The 19208-nt window shown below is 41.2% G+C and overlaps 1 protein-coding gene across 1 annotated transcript in view; it reads left to right on the top strand.

Annotated features, from left to right (window-relative positions):
- LOC117354881 (translational activator of cytochrome c oxidase 1-like) overlaps nt 1–11092 on the top strand; it is a 120063-nt gene extending 108971 nt beyond the window's left edge. Inside the window, exon 4 of the mRNA XM_033932841.1 lies at nt 11006–11092. Within this exon, the coding sequence (XP_033788732.1) occupies nt 11006–11014 (9 nt within the window). The 3' untranslated portion in view covers nt 11015–11092. The remainder of the gene's footprint in view (nt 1–11005) is intronic.
- The last annotated feature ends 8116 nt before the right edge of the window (nt 11093–19208 follow it).

Genomic DNA, 19208 nt, shown 5'->3' with positions numbered 1-19208 from the left:
TTTGAGACAGATGGGCCAATCCGGCCTCATTCCGTCGTTGGCTGCCTGCCGGACAGGCGGGTTTGGCTCCGGTCTGTCCGGCCAACTACAGAAAGGTACGGGGAAGGGGGGTGGGGGTGTCGTGTGGATCGGCCAGGGGGGTCGGAGGTTCTTGGGGGGGGCGGTCGATGGGGGGAGGGGGGTTTGCGTCGAGGGCAGGAGGGCCTGGGATCCCTCCTGCCCGTAATGTAGTGTGGGGTGGGGTAGGGGGTCGCTGTGGTCAGGAGGGTTTGGGCTCCCTCCTGGCCCAAACAACTAGCGGGGGGGGTCGCCAGGGCCAGGAGGACTTGGACTCCCTCCTGGCCCGATATTGTCGGGGAGTTGGGGAATCAGCGGGGCAAGAGGGCTTGGGCTCCTTTTTGCCCCGATCGTGTCGGGGAGTCGGGGGGGCAAGAGGGCTTGAGCTCCCTCTTGCCCCGATCGTGTTGGGAGTCGGGGAGTCGGCGGTCCTTCGGGGTGGGGGTGCAGGTGCGTGCGAGCGGTCCTGCTTGGGGTGAATCGGACGTCGGGGGGGGGGGGGGGGAACTATGTAAAAAAAACCAGATACAGAGTTTTCAAACTGTCAGTTTGTCAAGAAACACCATTGCAGACAGAGTTCAAGAACTCTCAGGAAATCTATCATCACAGCTGGCCGAACAGGCATGCAGTTATCTCGCTTTTTCACTTGCTATCGATGAAAGCACAGACAACACTGATACAGCGCAGCTGTCCATCTTTATACGTGCTACGAAGACCGACCTCTCTGTCACTGAGGAACTTTTGGATGTAGCTGCCATGCATGGGACGACGACTGGTAGAGATATATTTGAGGCTGTGGAGAAATCTATAAATAATTTTAAATTACCCTGGGAAAAGTTGGTGGGGCTAACTACCGATGGCGCACCTTCAATGTGTGGAGAAAAGAAAGGCTTGGTTGGACTAATGAAGGAAAGAATGCAAAAAAGTCACTGCCACACACCCTTGATTACTTATCATTGCATTATCCACCAAGAGGCTATGTGTGGAAAAGTTCTGGACATGAATGACATAATGACCACAGTCATTAAAACTATTAACTTTATAAGGGCACGTGGCCTGAATCATCGCCAGTTCCAGCAGTTTTTACAGGAGGTGGATGCAGAGCATGGAGACGTGCCATACCACACAGAAATAAGATGGCTGAGCAAGAGCGCAGTCCTCAAAAGATTTTTTGAGCTCAGAGAACAAATTGCTCTTTTCATGGAAAGTAAAGGAAAGCCCTTGCCTGAACTGTCGGATCCCGCCTGGCTATGTGATTTTGCTATGATGTGTGACATATGTGAGCATCTCGCCCAACTGAATCTGAAGCTGCAGAGACGCAAACAAGTCATCACGAAGATGTCTGACATGATCACAGCATTCCAGCGTAAACTTCAACTATAGAAGTCCCAACTGGAACAGGACAATCTGGCCCACTTTCCCGTTTGTTTGAGTATCTCAACCACTATTTCTAGTACTTTTCCTTGCAGTCGGCTGACTACCAAAGTTAGCCGTTTACTAAGTGAATTTGAGCGGCGCTTCTCTGACTTTAGAACACAGCACTCAGGCTTTTGACATCTTTTACAGTTGATGTCAACAATGTGCCCCATCACCTTCAGATGGAGATAATCGAGCTTCAGTCTGACAGTGGCCTGAAATCAAGGTTTCAGGATGTTGAAATTGAGGACTTCTACCCTCTACTGCCCCCTGACTCAATGCCAGAGCTCCGACTTTATGCTGCCCGTATTCTATCCATGTTCGGGAGCACCTATCTTTGTGAACAGATGTTTTCAATAATGAATCTGAACAAAAGCAAGCACAGATCACACATTACCGATGACAACCTCCATGCTGTTTTGCGGGTTGCTACAGCCCAAGAAGTAAAACCGAACATTGACTCATTGATACGGGGAAAACGGTGTCAGACATCTAGCCAGAAAACAAAACAATGAGCATTTTAGGTACATTCCAATATTACTGTTTTGCTTGATACCAATATTACTGTTTTGCTTGATAGCATGTGAGTTGGTTAACAGCACTGTTAAGGAAAAGATTGTTCCACTCATTTTAAATTCACATTTCTGGTTAACATTGTCAGTTTATGACTGTTCAGTAAACCATTCGGCCCGCGATTTAGGCTGGATTTTAGATTTTGGCCCCTTCTCTGATTGAGTTCGACACCCCTGCCCTAGAGGAAAGGAGAGACAGGAGAGATATGATTCAGACGTTCAAATACTTGAAGGGTATTAACGTAGAACAAAATCTTTTCCAGAGAAAGGAAAATGATAAAACCAGAGGACATAATTTGAGGTTGAGGGGTGGTAGATTCAGGGGCAATGTTAGGAAATTCTACTTTACGGAGAGGGTGGTGATGCCTGGAATGCGCTCCCGAGAGAGGTGGTGGAGAGTAAAACTGTGACTGAGTTCAAAGAAGCGTGGGATGAACACAGAAGATTTAGAATCAGAAAATAATATTAAATATTGAACTAGGCCAGTTACTGGGCAGACTTGCATGGTCTGTGTCTGTGTATGGCCGTTTGGTAGAGGATGGGCAGGGGAGGACTTCAATGGCTAGGAGGGTGTAGATGGGCTGGAGTAAGTCTTAACAGAGATTTTGGCAGTTGGAACCCAAGCACAGTACCGGGTAAAGCTTTGGATTCTTGCCCAGAAATAGCTAAGAAGAAAAAATAAAAAAATTTAAATTGAATCAGGTTGGGCAGACTGGATGGACCATTCGGGAAACTGGCGGAAGCACTGATTAAAGAACACATCGATGAACATCTGGAAAGAAACGAACTTTTGAAAACAACCCAACATGGTTTCTGCAGGGGGAGATCGTGCCTAACGAATTTATTGCACTTCTTCGAAGGAATTAACAAACGGATGGACAGAGGAGACCCCATAGACATCATATACCTTGATTTCCAAAAAGCCTTTGACAAGGTGCCTCACGAACGTCTACTCCGGAAACTGAAGAACCATGGAGTGGACGGAGACGTACATAGATGGATCAGAAACTGGTTGGAGGGTAGAAAACAGAGGGTAGGGGTGAAAGGCCACTACTCGGACTGGATGAGGGTCACGAGTGGTGTTCCGCAGGGCTCAGTGCTCGGGCCGCTGCTATTTAATATATTCATAAATGATCTAGAAACAGGCACGAAGTGTGAGATAATAAAATTTGCGGACGATACAAAACTATTTAGTGGAGCTGGGACTAAAGAGGAATGTGAAGAATTGCAAAGGGACTTGAACAAATTGGGGGAATGGGCGGCGAGATGGCAAATGAAGTTCAACGTTGAGAAATGTAAAGTATTGCATGTTGGAAACAGAAACCCGAGGTACAACTATACGATGGGAGGGATATTATTGAATGAGAGTAACCAAGAAAGGGACTTGGGGGTAATGGTGGACATGACAATGAAGCCGACGGCACAGTGCGCAACAGCCGCTAAGAAAGCAAATAGAATGCTAGGCATAATCAAGAAGGGTATTACAACAAGGACAAAAGAAGTTATCCTGCCATTGTATCGGGCGATGGTGCGCCCGCATCTGGAATACTGCGTCCAATATTGGTCTCCGTACCTTAGGAAGGATATGGCGTTACTCGAGAGGGTTCAGAGGAGAGCGACACGCTTGATAAAAGGGATGGAAAACCTCTCATACGCTGAGAGATTGGAGAAACTGGGTCTCTTTTCCCTGGAGAAGAGGAGACTTAGAGGGGATATGATAGAGACTTATAAGATCATGAAGGGCATAGAGAGAGTAGAGAAGGACAGATTCTTCAAACTTTCGAAAAATAAAAGAACAAGAGGACACTTGGAAAAGTTGAAAGGGGACAGATTTAAAACGAATGCTAGGAAGTTCTTCTTTACCCAACGAGTGGTGGACACCTGGAATGCGCTTCCAGAGGGCGTAATAGGGCAGAGTACAGTACAGGGGTTTAAGAAAGGATTGGACAATTTCCTGCTGGAAAAGGGGATAGAAGGGTATAGATAGAGGATTACTGCACAGGTCCTGGACCTGTTGGGCCACCGCGTGTGCGGACTGCTGGGCACGATGGACCTCTGGTCTGACCCAGCAGAGGCATTGCTTATGTTATGTTTATGTTATGTCATCTACTATGTTACTATGTTACTATTAAAACAAGAGGAAAGGATGGGAAAAGAAATACAAATTGTTGATAAGGAGAGAAGACAATTGTAAAAAAAAACAATAGGAAGGGAGAGATCAATGAACCTCAGAGAAATTATGGAATTGGAATGAAACTTCTAGTCAAGCCTTCTAATTATCAAATGCATCCTTAAAAAGAAAGCTTTTTAATTTGCTCTTAAATTTATTCAAATTGTGTTCTTCCATTAAATAATAAATAGGGAGGGAATTCCATGTTTGAGGGGCTATAACAGAAAAGATGAAATGTCGGCATGTGTTAATAATTTTAAGTGAGGGAATAACTAATAAATGTTGGTCATTGGACCTCAGTAGTCTAGTTGAGATATAGGGAATCAATAATTTATAAATGAAAGTTGGCGTTTTGTATAGCAAAGATTTGAAAGTAAGCAGACTTAATTTATACATTATATGGTGCGCGACTGGGAGCCAGTGCGCTTTCTTAAGAAGAGGAGTCACGTGATCAAATTTCTTAGCTTTCATTATAAGTTTAATTGAAGCATTTTGGATGATCTGTAGATGTCTGATTTCATTTTGGGCTATTCCCTTGAATAGGGCATTACAATAATCAATTTTGGGAATAACTAAAGAATGAATTAATATGTTAAGAGACTTTGGACATAGAAATTTTGAAACTGAACGGATTTGACGAAGTCTGTAAAAAGTTGATTTAACAATGTTACTAATGTGATCATGATAGGTTAATTTATCATCAAAGATAACCCCTAAGATCTTAATGCTACATATCAACTGTAAAGTGGTACCCTTAATAGAGATTGGAAAAATGAGTTTAGAACTATCTTTCCAGGGAAAAAACATGACATTTGATTTATTAATATTTAGAGCTAATCTGTTAGTGTCAAGCCACTGGTGAATCTGTTCAAGTTTCTTATCAATTGCTATTGTTTCAAGAGAGTTGTTGGGATCAAGCGGATATAAAAGCTGAATATCATCTGCGTAAGCAAATACAGTAAAGCCAATGGATTGGCAGAGAGTCATCAGGGGTGCAAGAAAAATATTAAACAAAAGTGGTGAAAGAATGGACCCTTGTGGAATACCAAATGTTGCCAAGAAACTTTCGGAGGTTGTATTGTTGAAGGACACAATTGAAGAGTGATTTTCAAAGTAAAATTTAAACTAAAGAAGAACCTGATCCGTAATGCCAATAGACTGCAGTCTGTCTATAAGAAGGTTGTGGTCAATTGTGTCAAACGCCGATGAAAGATCTAACGTCACATTCTTATATGCCTTAAGAGACTCATGATATGCCATAAATGACTCATTATCAAATTTCTTGTGCCATTTATGCTCCAGTCTGTGCAACTCCTGCTTCAATGGCCTGATTGCATCAGAGAACCATGGGTGCAACCTGTTTAAGGTGTGAACCGCGCTCCTCTAACGACAAAGAATCATACTAACAATCAATCACTTTATCAATTTCAAGTTGTACAATGGAATACAGATATGGAAGCCACTTAGACTTCAATTGAACCAAATTAACCATTCTCTAACTAGAAAAGAGGAAACCTCTTTCCGTTTCGGCTCTTCCCTCACAGCAGGAATACAAAATGGTAGCATATAGTGGTCAGACCATAGAACTGTGTACATACTTTCCACAAAATCAGGCCATCGGCTTACCTCTAGGCTAACAAAACACAGGTCCAAAATATGGCCTGCCCTGTGCGTCTGAGAAGTAACAATTTGATACCAACCCAATCCTTCCAGCGTATGAAGAAATGACACTATCGATAAATCAGAGGCACTACAATCGACTTGTAAGTTGAAATCCCTCAACAACACCATGCAGGTGGGGTCTACCTTGTTCTCTATCAACATTTCAGTCAGTAAAGATATGTCATTACCCAAAACACTAGGTGGGCTGTAACATAATAGAATATCAGCATGCAAAGATGAAACTAGATTTCCATGTACTCTAGCCTCAGTAACAGAAAATTTTTAGAGGCCACTAGAGAAAATTAATAGCTCACCACCCCTCTTCCCAATCCTGAGTTTAGAAAAGGCAACATAGTCAGCAACCCAAAATTGGTTCAACAACACCTACTCAGAATCTAAAAGCCAGGATTCTGTAATACATAACACACCAGGTTTACGGCAGGTCAACAGATCTTCAAAAATTTCAATTTTGTTCCTCACTGAACAAGCATATTAGAAGTACCAATGGTCATTTCACTAAAATCAATAGTATCTATCAATTTTAGGTTAGCATAAGTTGGGCTCAGATATTTCTTTGTACTCTGTACAACACCATACCTTCTCCTCCCAATACAAACAGGTATGAAACCCATGATGACCACAAGAATATACCTATGTACCTCAGTCAGCCAAAGTCCGCACGAAGGAGTGCACAAAGGAGCGCTCCATCGGTGCAACAAAGGCGGCGCCTTGTCTCCAGCACCCAAAATGCCTCCAGTGCTAACCTCCTGCTTTTAAACTCGTGCCTCACCATGACATCACAGTGGGTGGAGCTTCAGAAATGTCCCAGAGGAGGCGAGCGCCAGAGGCAAAGAAGATCAGCCTTGGAGAATAAAGTGCAAAGACAGCAGCAACACAGTCTACAGCACCAACAGTCTTCTCTGGTGCTGACCTCCTACTTTTAAAGTCATGCCTCACCATGACATCACAGTGGGCAGAGCTTCAGCAATATCCCAGCGGCAGAGGCAAAGAAGAGCAGCCTTGGAGAATAAAGTGCAAAGACAGCAGCAACACAGTCTACAGCACCAACAGTCTTCTCTGGTGCTGACCTCCTACTTTTAAAGTCATGCCTCACCATGACATAACAGTGGGCGGAGCTTCAGCAATATCCCAGCAGCAGAGGCAAAGAAGAGCAGCCTTGGAGAATAAAGTGCAAAGACAGCAGCAACACAGTCTACAGCACCAACAGTCTTCTCTGGTGTTGACCTCCTACTTTTAAAGTCATGCCTCACCATGACATCACAGTGGCGGAGCTTCAGCAATATCCCAGCAGCAGAGGCAAAGAAGAGCAGCCTTGGAGAATAAAGTGCAAAGACAGCAGCAACACAGTCTACAGCACCAACAGTCTTCTCTGGTGTTGACCTCCTACTTTTAAAGTCATGCCTCACCATGACATCACAGTGGCGGAGCTTCAGCAATATCCCAGCAGCAGAGGCAAAGAAGAGCAGCCTTGGAGAATAAAGTGCAAAGACAGCAGCAACACAGTCTACAGCACCAACAGTCCTCTCCAGCGCTGACCATTAAACTATTTATAAAGTGATATGTTTCAGTAACTAGGTTCCGCAGTAAGATTTACAACAAACAAACTGAATCACAAAGAGCCAACCCAGAAGTGATAAGGGAGTAGCAATAGAAGGAAGGGTGTGTGATAGGGAAAGCATACAGAATATGCCTGTATTTGTCAATATATGTTAAAGGAGATGAGAATTGATATACTGCTTTACATATTTTAGACAGTAATTTATTTTGTGTCTAGAGCAATGAAGTGTTAAATGACTTGCCAAAAGTCACAAGGAGCTGCAGTGGGAATTGAACTCACAACTTAAGAGTGCTGCGACAGGCCACTAGGCCACGCCTCCACTTACAGATTACTGTATGTTATGCTTGTCCCTGCCCCATTTATGAGTTTGCACTTACACCAGGTCTGTGGGTGGTGCAACTTTGGGCTTTTAAATGAGGTGCACCAATATTATGTCACACTAGTATTCATACAATTGAACCTGGGCCTCCAGGTGCCATTATAGTATAGGTTCCTACTGAGTGTTCTTAGAGAGATATGAAAGAGAGTTATAAAATACTGAGTGGAGCAAAATGGGTACAGTATATGTGAATCATTTGTTTAATCTTTCCAAAATTACAAGGACTAAGGGACATGCTATGAAGCTACTAAATAATACATTTAAAACAAATCAGAGAAAATATTTATTCACTCAACATGTTGCTAAACTCTGGAATTTGTTGCAGGTGAATGTGGTGTAAAGCAGTTAACTTAACAGAGTTTAAAAAAAAAAAAATGTTGGACAAAGTCCCTAAAAGAAAAGTCTGTGCACCATCATTAAGATGGACTTGGGAAAATCCATTACTTATTTCTGGAATAGGCAACATAAAATCTGCTTTATTCTTTTGATATCTTGCCAGGTACTTGTGACCTGAACTGGCCACTATTGGAAACAGGATACTAGGTAGACTGGATGGGTCATTTGGCCTTTATCTGCCATCATGTTTCTATGTTGGTGTGATCCAGTATGACAGTGCTTATCGTATGTTAACCTAAACGGAGGCATCCAGTTGTAAAATTCCATTGAAAATTCACAGATAGAAAACTTATCTTTATAATACCCCATCCTTCTCTGCTCCATCCCTGGGACAACCTACTTTATATATATGTAAAAGTATCCCTGAATCACTCTCTTGAGTATACTTCTTTATGTGTAAATGGCAGTAAATTTTGCATTGCCGGCTTTCATGTGGGTTTTACTGGTTGAAAACATTTTTTTAATTGCCCTCCATGTCTTATAGATCTCCAAAGCTGGGTTTCTATAACATGATTCATTAGCCATCAAGCTGCTGGAAACCACTTTTATGCTCTCAGCAATCTCCTATCCAGGTCTTAGGACTAATCTGATTCTTCAGAGTCAGATCAATACTCCTACCATAAGACTTGGTCCAACCCTCCTAGCCTGCCTGAGTCTGAATTTACTAGAACCATCAGGTGGCTTGTAAGAGGGGCAATAGTATCCCATCTGATCAAAACCCACATAAGAATAGCTTTACTGAGTCAGACCAATGGTCCATGAAGCCCAGTAGCCCGTTCTCATGGTGGCCAATCTAGGTCACTAGTACCTAGCCAAAACCAGAAGAGTAGCAACATTCAATGCTACTGATCCAGGGCAAGCAGAGGCTTCCCCCATGTCTTAATAACAGACTATGGACTTTTCCTGCAGGAACTTGTCCAAACCTTTCTTAAAACCAGCTATGCTATCTGCTTTTACCACAACCATTGGCAACTCGTTCCAAAGCTTAACTATTTTCTGAGTGAAAAAATATTTCCTCCTATTGGTTTTAAAAGTATTTCCCTGCAGTTTCATCGAGTGTCCCCTAGTCTTTCTAATTTTTGACAGAGTGAAAAATCAATCCGCTTGCACCTGTTACACTCCACTCAGGATTTTGTAGACTTTAATCATATTTCCCCTCAGCCTTCTCTTTTCCAAGCTGAAGAGCCCTAACCTTTTTAGTCTTTCCTCATACAAGAGGAGTTCCATCCCCTTTATCATCTTGGTCACTCTTCTTTGAACCTGTTTCTAGTGCCGCTATATCTTTCTTGGGATAAGGAAACCAGAATTGAACGCATGATAGTGATGGAGTTTATCTACTGGTACCATTCAGCAAAGAACACTGCTGTGGGCAACTGGATTTTGCAGTCCCTTCAGTTTGTCATCCCTTCAGTCTGTCAAAATCTGGGACCCTCCAGAAATTTAAATACTCCTTTCAGGTAGCTGGCAGTGGTGATGATGGTGGTGTCTGTGTGGAGATTTATTCAAGGACAAACAAGAGGTTGAGGTCTGAAGATAAAGAGCTTTTGATATGGCGGTGGGGAGGGGGGGGTCTGAGGACTCAGAGTAGGGAGGAATTGTCCCAGGGAGACGAAGGGTTATGATCACCAAGGGAAATAGAGATGGAGGTGCCTTGGGAGCTTATTTTTTTCAACAGGAGGGAATGCAACCCATTCATTTGGGGGGATGTTGAAATGTAGGAGTATGCACAATTTTATCGGAATTAAAGTGCATGTCACTTATGTGGCTTTGCTAGTGTGTCTAGAATTGAATGTACTGATGGCAAATATATTTTTGTGTGATAGGAGAGTTTTTGAGATCACATTAAGAGAACAATTCTGTAACAGATACCTCTAGTTAGGCCTATTGATGCCACACACTGAGACACCATCAGCTGCTATGGCTGGTGGGAGGGGCCCCAAACCTTGCCAGCAGAAACGATCCTCCACTGGTGGCCTGGCAGTCAAGGGCCACCATCGATACACCGGACCCTCCTGCGCATGCTTGGTTTTTGCAAAACTGAATATGTGCAAGGGACCCAGTGAGATGACAGCCCACAGAAAACATCTCCAACTGTAAGTCTGTGGGTAGAGGACCACCAGTTTGGGGATTCCAAACAGCTCAGGTACTTGGGGCTCATGGGAACACAGAGATCAGGATTGAGGTGATGGGGCAAAATTTTGTGGATCCCCCCCCCCCCCCCCCGCTTGACTTTGGGCTCAGAGCTCCCCAAATTCAAGGTTTGGTGGCTACATGACTTAGTGTATGTTGGCATTGGCACACCTACCTCCCCCCTCCCCCCACCTATTTTACTAAACCGCAATAGTGATTATTAGCACAGGGAGCCGCGCTTCTCTCGATGCTCATAGGAACTCTCTGAGTGTCGGGAGCAGCACAGACCATTCATTGCAGCTCCCCGCACTCTAGTGTTAGGTGCAATCATTTACACCAGGTCAATAGCAGGCATAAATGTGCGTGCCTAACTGTTCCATGCTATGGACATATGTCCATGCTCTATCCATGAGTATGCTCACTGGCAGTTACACGCTAAAGCAGTTATGCACAGTATAGTTTACTTATGCGTGCAAGTGCCATTATCCTGTGTACTCATTTGTTTACACACACATAACTATGTGTCGAATTGCCCTTTAAATTTTTTTTATAAGCTATTGCTAAAAACATTTTAACAGCTTCAAGACTTGTTTTAGATCCATGTAACGAATAAGCTTATCATTACATCTTTATTCACTTTGTAGTACTTTTAAACTTGATTGTTGACGGGATCCAAGATGGCCACGATGGAATGATTGTGGGTGAGACGCTTTCGGAATAGCTCCCTACTTTACCTTTCTGCAAAATGCCGAAGAGAAGGGGTAGAAGCGCAGTCGGAGCCTCGCGGCGTTCAGATACCCCTCCTATGGTAACCATAGATGAATTTCTGAGGCGCCTACAACAGGATCCAGTTTTGTCGGGGATTCGCCCGCTGGAAGTTCCGGCAACGAGTGAGGCGGCAGCGAACTTCCCTGGGCTTGAGTCGACGCTGAGCCCCGACATAAGATCCCCGCCTCCACAGCCCCAGAGAGCCAGCTCACCGAGGGACGACAGTCTAACCGAAGTGGTGGACTCTCTACCCCGGGAGGCTAATTTGAGCTTGGCCCCGGAAGTCCCTAATCTTGAGGCAGAAACAGCGGTGGAGCAGTCAGAAGAACAAGGCAAAGGAGAGACAAGCCCTGAGACTGGAGGAATTCAATCAATACAACCAGGTACATTTGCTTCAATAAGACCTACTAATGTCACCCTGGATTCAATTTGGGACCTAGTTGCAAGCTTGGGACAGACTTTATCTCCACAAATATTAGATTTGGAAAAGAAAGTTTTGGAACAAAAGGAAGAATTTAAAGTTGTGAAAGAAGATACTTCTCTACTGAAAACTAAAGTGGACACAATTGAGAAGGAATTATTAGAAGTAAAACAGGTACAGGGTACTTTAATCAGAGATAATACCAATTTAAGAAGGAAAGTTGAAAGTTTAGAAAATACTTCGCGTTTAAATAATCTTAGAATTTTGAATTTCCCTAAAACTTCAACGATATCCGCAAAAGAAATGTTGAAAAAATATTTAATTGAAATATTAAATATTCCTGAAGATATGCTTCCTCCTTTCCTACAAGTGTTTTATTTGCCGACTAAAATAAAAGAAGAATCTTCTCGGTTGGAACAAAATCAGAATTCTCCAATGGATGTAACAACAATTTTGGAAACTTCTCTTAAAGAAATAGTAAAACCTGCTACTCTTTTACTTACGGTGGTATTAACACCTGATAAAAATTGGTTACTGAAATTGTTTTTCAAAAATAGAGACAAAGAATTTCTTGGTCATAAGATACAGATGTTCCCAGATGTGACAAAGGAAACCTAAAAACGTAGACGACAGTTTTTGCTTCTTAAACCAGGGGAGGCAGCAGTGGGGGGAGTTTTCTTTTTACGATATCCATGTAAATGTATTGTAAAATATAGATCCAATACATACATATTCTTTGAACCATCTCAGTTAACAGGTTTTCTCACCATGAAACGCCTTGAAGGGGGTCCAATAACATTAAGTTAATTTAGTAGTTAATCTTGTAACCACAGTCAGGAAATCGCTATCTTATTGTTTAATTGGATGATTCCATTTTCCTCTTTTTTCACTCATTAACATTCTTGGATCTATAAATAATGGACTAAAGATTGATTAAGAAAACTATTTTATTTGTATTTTATATCCATTTATTATATATTGTAATGTCTTTCTCAATATTCTGAACAAGAAAGTTTTTTCTTGATTGTTTTTGTGTTAAATATAAATAAAGAATTAAAAAAAAAAACAACTTGATTGTTGACATCTTTGTTACAATAGTTAACATTCCTCCCCCCCGCCCCCCCCCCTTTTTCTAAACCGCAATAGCGGTTATTAGCACAGAGAGCTGTGATGAATGCCCTGCGCTGCTCCCAACGCTCATGCCAGATTTGGTGCCATTCCAGTAAATGTTTGGAGGTATTTTGCCCCAAGACAGGCAGGAAGGTAATCTCAATCCTTTATGTAATTTCTTTCCAACATCCATTAGATTGGAAAGAATTTTAAAAAGAGTTTATTATGAACTCTCTTTAGTAAATGGTGCTTTCTTTATAAATACAAATAGACTGGATTCCAAATCTATATTGCACACGTTTTAACAACTTTGAACTATTTATTTATAGCACTTATATACCACTTATAGTCTAAGTGGTTTACATTCAGGTACTCAAGCATTTTCCATCTCTGTCCTGGCAGGCTCACACTCACAATTTAGTGTCTTCTGCAAATGTAATCACCTTACTCGTTCCAATTTCCAGATCATTTATAAATATGTTAAATCCAGTGGGGGGAAGAAATTTTAGAAAACTTTATACGGTGAAACATACTTCAGTTCCATACATACGCATTGAAGCAGATTTCTATAATTGCTACTCCTGTTCTCTATGCACACCCTAATCACCCCTCCTGGCATTGATCCCTTCTCCCTCCAACATCTAACACTCATAAAAACATAGAAACATGATGGCAAATAAAGGCCAAATGGCCCATCTAGTCTGCCCATCCGCAGTAACCATTATCTCTTTCTCCGAGAAATTCCACGTGCCTATCCCAGGCTCTTGAATTCAGACACAGTCTCTGTCTCCACCATCTCTTCCGGGAGACTGTTCTACGCATCTACCACCCTTTCTGTAAAAAAGTATTTCCTCCCCAAATAGCATCCAATCCCCCTAGCATAAAGAACTCCCAATAGCCATCAAGAAGACCCCCAAAGACACACACATATACATCCTGATCCCCTAACCTGGCTCTTACCTGAGTCACATGATCCCTGATATCTAGTGGGAGCAGGAGCAAAGTTCATGGTGCCCCTGACTTCCAGCAGTAAAGTCTCAATAACCCACTGGAGGTCAGGCCACCAAAAAAGGGCGTTTTGAGCATACAGATCACTGCAGTATGAGATAAACCATAGAAACTAATGAAAAAGTAAAGAGGGCTAAAGCCAGATAGAACAGTTCCTGAAGATAAAAAGGAGATAGCTTTCTGCTATTACTGAATTCTAGAAGGAAATTCTCTGACTGGAGGAGCAGCCCAGAGATTAGAACAACAGGATGAGAGCAAGGGAAGCCACCGGTACTTCAAAGTGACCTTGGGTAAGTCACTTAGCTCTCCATTGCTTAGAGATGCATAGAGACTAAAGATCCTACAGGAATATGAAAATGCCTACTGTACCCAAACGTAACTCACCTTGAACTGCTATTAAAAAGATATGAGGTTTGCTATGTTTTGACTTTTGTAAAACTCTAAAAATCTTATTGAACTAAAAAAGACATAAAATAAATCCAAGCAAAGCGACTGGTGTGAAATCATCATGCTCCATATCCTACGTAGTTTAGAAGTGGGGTTTATTACTGTCATTGTGTTCATAAAATTAAACCTGTTGGCAACATTGTCCTTGAGGGCTCCTTTTACGAAGGTGCGCTAGTGGTTTTAGCGCGCACTACACGCTAACGCCTCCATAGATCTTGCGTTAGTATTTTCCGTTTAGCGCAGGGGTTAGCGTGCGCTGCTCTAGTGAGCGCTAAAATCACTAGCACACCTTCGTAAAAGGAGCCCTAAGTGTTAGATAATGGATTTTAAGAAATCAATATAATTTATGCAAATATTATTTGATATGCACTGCTCCATGGAAACATTTTCTAAAATATAGGATACAAATTGCTTTCATTGATAGAGCTCGTGAATATATATTTCTGAAAATTTTCCAAATACTTGAATTTGAGTGGCTTGAGCAGAGAACATTCCAACATCTTTCAGCGTACTGCTTCTTTTCATGCCATTCCCAGTTGAAAGGTATGCAAAGGGTGCTACATCATGAAATAGCCAGAAAGGAGTGAAAATATGGAATGAAGATAAATCTAAACAATGCAATATGATGAGAGGTGAAACAAATATATCATTCTTATTTTGTTAAGGTAGATAAAAAACAAATGATTTATGGAAAATTTGATGGGAAGTGAAGTTATAAAACTGAGGAACAGTATTTAAAAAAAAGAGATTGAAATATATGAGTACAAAATCTCTGTGGTAACTGCTGTTTTTCTTTTATAAATAAATAAATATCCACTATCTACTGTGCAGAGTATTACAAAAAAGCTTTCCTGTGCCTTTGTATTATATTATTATTTCAGTCTCACAGACTTCTATATCTAACTTCAACTAGCTAAAAACATTGTTATAAATAGATAACAATAAAAATTATATTTTTTAGTTTTTTTATAGTGCTGTGCTCAGATCCGCTCACCTCTAGTGCTTAACAAAACTTAAAGCAGAGTCAGCCGGTTGGAACCATCATTGTCACAGTACTGTCCCAAAGCCACCGTCTATATTATATACAAGTCATTGTATGTTAGTAGTACATAGTAGATCTTTCCAGAAATGTCTAAGATATGGTGAATATAGCAAACAGAGCTAAAACAAATTAGGATGAGTGAATTAGAATTGTCTAGGAAGAGGGTAAATAAGATGAATATAGTACACATTGCTAGAGCTGTGGAGGGCTTAATCGAAAGGAACATCTAAGTCCATTTTTGTCTAAGTTGGAAGTTTTCCAAAGTAAAAAAAACAGCTTAGGACACATTTTCGAAAAATACATCCACTTTTTTTTTCATTTCGAAAATCGTTTAAGTATACGGCCTGCTGATCTGATCGTCCAAGCCGCGAAATTGTCCATCTTTATACCACATTTTCATCCAACTTTTCATCTAAGTCAAATATGCCTAGGACAAGCCCTGTTTGGACATGGTAGGGGTCTGGAAAGTGATGGACTGAACACCCAGACCTGGCACCTAAATAGTGGGGTACCTTACCGGGCCCTGCTGTGAACTTCATAAAAAGGGTGCTATGTCATCATCTCACTACAGCTCCCTTATAGGTCATGGTGAGCCCCCCAAACCAACTCCAGAATCCCCTAGACCAGTGATGGCTAACCTTTTTGAGCCCGAGTGCCCAAACTGCCGCACAAAACCAAAGAATTTCCTCAAAGTGCCAGCACGTCAATTAAACCTTAATAACAAGATTTTAGTATCTAAAAACTCTTTATAAAGTTGCCTGAACTATGTAACATCATTTTTAAAGGTTGGAATCTTTGTATTGTCAGAGAATCAATTTGATTCACAATCCTTTGGTTTTCATTTCAATTTATTGGCAATTTATAATGTTTTAATGATTTCATTCAATTTAATGAATTTAGGAAGAATTTGATTCAGTTACACAATATATTTTAAATGTATTATTCACATAACATGTCAAATGTATCCTGAGTAAAAAAAAAGATAAACTTCTTAAAACTGTTAACTGTGTCAAGACTCGGTGTGCATTCCCAAAGAGTCTATACATGTTTTTTGTAAAATTTACAATCAAATTAGAAAATAGTTAAATCATTACATTTCTAATAATATGATGTAAAGAAAACAAAAGAGCTTTCAATTAAACCAACCATTTTTATTGGAAATTCCAGATTGGAATACAACAGGGCCATGTAAAGTCCCTTTTTTAAATAACATCTTTAAATAATATTTAAATAACTTAGAAAGTGTCTTAACTGCAAACTGAAAACACTGCTTCATGTAAACATATGCATTGGGCATGCTCTGAAAAAAATAAATGTGATTTTTGTTGTTGCATGCATGATGATAACTTGTCAATCCTTGGCTCATAGTGCGTTAATTTCAGAGCAACACATGCAGCACTCATGTCATCCGTTAATCTGTTTTTAGCATCAGATTTTATATGATTCAAAGCCGAAAACAGCTGCTCACAAGCATAGGATGACCCAAACAAAGTAAGAAGAGCAATCCCAAGTGCTTTCATGGACTTAAAATTGTCTGGCAGAGAATTCCACGCTTTTAGGATTTCATTTTCAGAACTGCTATCAGTGATTTCATTTGTCACCCTTTCACACTCAATACGTTCAAGAGCCGCACACAGGTCATTGAATTTACTTTTCCAGATAGAGCTTTCTTGAAATTCCAGTAGCTCCATTTCCAAATTTTGAATATCCAACCACTGTAAGCAGGAAAGATCAAGATCTTCAAATGTGGACTTTTCTGGGGAAGTTATAAATGAAAGGGTTGTCTCCATCTTACGGAACTGAGAAAATCTTTTACTAAAATTCTCCTTTGCTTCTGCTACAATGGTGGAATATGCTTTGTGGATTTCCTGGTGTTTTTTATGACTGTCCACAAATGTTGTAGAATTATCCAAATGTATTTTTAGGTTGGGAAAATATTTTAGCTGTCCACTCTCAAGGTCTTTTTCAAAAACATGCAATTTTCTCTCAAAAGCTTTGATATCACTAAACATGCTTTCTGCTGTTTTTCCCATGCCTTGTAATTTTTTGTTTAGTACATTAAAGTGATTAGTAAAATCTGTAAAGAACATGAGGTTGGTAAGCCAGGCCATGTTGGTGAGTTGAGGATAGTCTTCCCCTTTTTTGTTCATAAATAGCCTAACTTCTTCCAAGCAGGCCACAAATCTCTCTAACACTCGTCATCTGCTCAGCCACCGGACATTATTGTACATCAGTAAAGTGTTATATTGTGCCTGAACCTCATCAAGAAGGGCTTGAAATTGTCGAAAATTAAGAGCACGTGCCATGATGAAGTTCACCATTTTTGTTACATCTTTGAGGACATCGTCAAGTTTTTTGCTGCTTTCTTTGGCGCAGAGAGCCTCTTGATGTATTATGCAGTGAAATTGAATCAGTGGATGTTTTGCTTCCTTAGCAAAGAAATGAATGAATCCTGATGTTGTCCCCACCATGCTAGGTGCTCCATCGCTAGTAACTGAAACTACTTTTTCTGGACTTATGTCTAGTGATGAAAAAGCCTCCATCACAGCATTGTGGATATCTATCCCTTGTGTTCTTCCAGGCAAAGACAGCAGTTTTACCAGCTCTTCTCTCATGATGTCACAGTAGCATAACGCAAAATGAGCGCTAGTCTTGCATGGTTAGTAATATCTGTACTTTCATCCAAGCACATGGAATAGAAGGGTGCTTTTTGTAAGTCGCAAGTAAGCTGTTGACTAACATCAGCAGCCATTCGCAGAACCCTATCTTTTGCAGTATTTCTGCTTAGCGGCATCTCAGAGATGCGCTGCACAATTTTATCCTTGTTTTGGAAATCATGGAAGAGTGAATTACTCCCAGCCAAAATTGCTTTTTTGATAAAATCTCCATCAAAGAGGGGCTTACCATGTTTTGCCATGCACAGTGAAATTTGAAAGCTGGCAACTGTAAGATGATTAGTTTTTGAAAGATAATTGCTAAAACTAAGAGACTGGGAGTGATATTTCTTTAATTTTCCTACAAGGAATTCTTTTCTTTGAGCTAAACCAAGTTCAGCAACACTGTTATGGTTGGTCTCAAAGTGACGGTTGACACTTGATGTGCGAGACACAACACTTTCATTACACATAATACACAATGCTTTCCCACTGCATTCAATCACTCCATATGTCTCTGTCCAGGCCTCTTGGAATGGTCTTCCACTATCTGTTTTTGCTTTTTTTGCTGTACTCATTTTCTTTGTTCAAGACTTCAAGTCTACAAAAAGATAAAATTTGTATAATAAAAAAAATCTAATGAAGTGCTGTATACAAATCCGTCCCCATAAAAAAATATGTGACTGGGGAATTTTACTAATTGTAGACATCCGTTTTGGTCAAAAAATATACTCTCCGGGTGAAAACCGGACTTGTGCAACCTGAGTGTATGGGAAAAGGACTTTTATTTTTCATTATTGGAGCCTTTGTTATTTTATTATGATGTTTACAAAAGCAATGTGAAGGGCCACATATACACTTTACTGTTTTTTGCTATATTGAGTTTTCCATAAGGTACAGCGCAGAGGATTAGTGTGTTGGTTGTTCACAGAGAGCCCAGCCCTCCTCTCAGCTTACTGAACTTCTCTATGCAATCATCATAAGCAGCTTTTTTATTTCCTCGAATTTAGCATGTCCCCCATGGAAGATACAGAGGTTTTTACAGAGGAGCACATTATTAGACACATTAACTTCCCCCCATATCCTCACCTCTCTAGCATGGGAGCACTAGGAACTGTTCCTGATTACAGATGTCACATGTGGAGTCACACTACAGCCTCACTGAGTTCCTGTGACAGACTCAGTGTGAAGCTTCTCTTCCTCCCCCCACTTCCCCCTCACACACTGCCTGGCTCATAGGATACTAAGGGGAAGACAGGCAGGCTAAACATCCACTCACAGGACTGCAGCCAGCACAGGAGGATGGGCCGCGGCCCACCGGGACAATGCCCGGTCCTCCCAATGGCCAGTCCGGCCCTGTTGCCAGGTGAGCTGCAAAGCAGACACCGGCACACTCA

Source organism: Geotrypetes seraphini, chromosome 2 (assembly GCF_902459505.1).
Source record: "Geotrypetes seraphini chromosome 2, aGeoSer1.1, whole genome shotgun sequence".
Lineage (NCBI taxonomy): Eukaryota > Metazoa > Chordata > Amphibia > Gymnophiona > Dermophiidae > Geotrypetes > Geotrypetes seraphini.
This window is presented reverse-complemented; position numbering and strand designations above follow the sequence as displayed.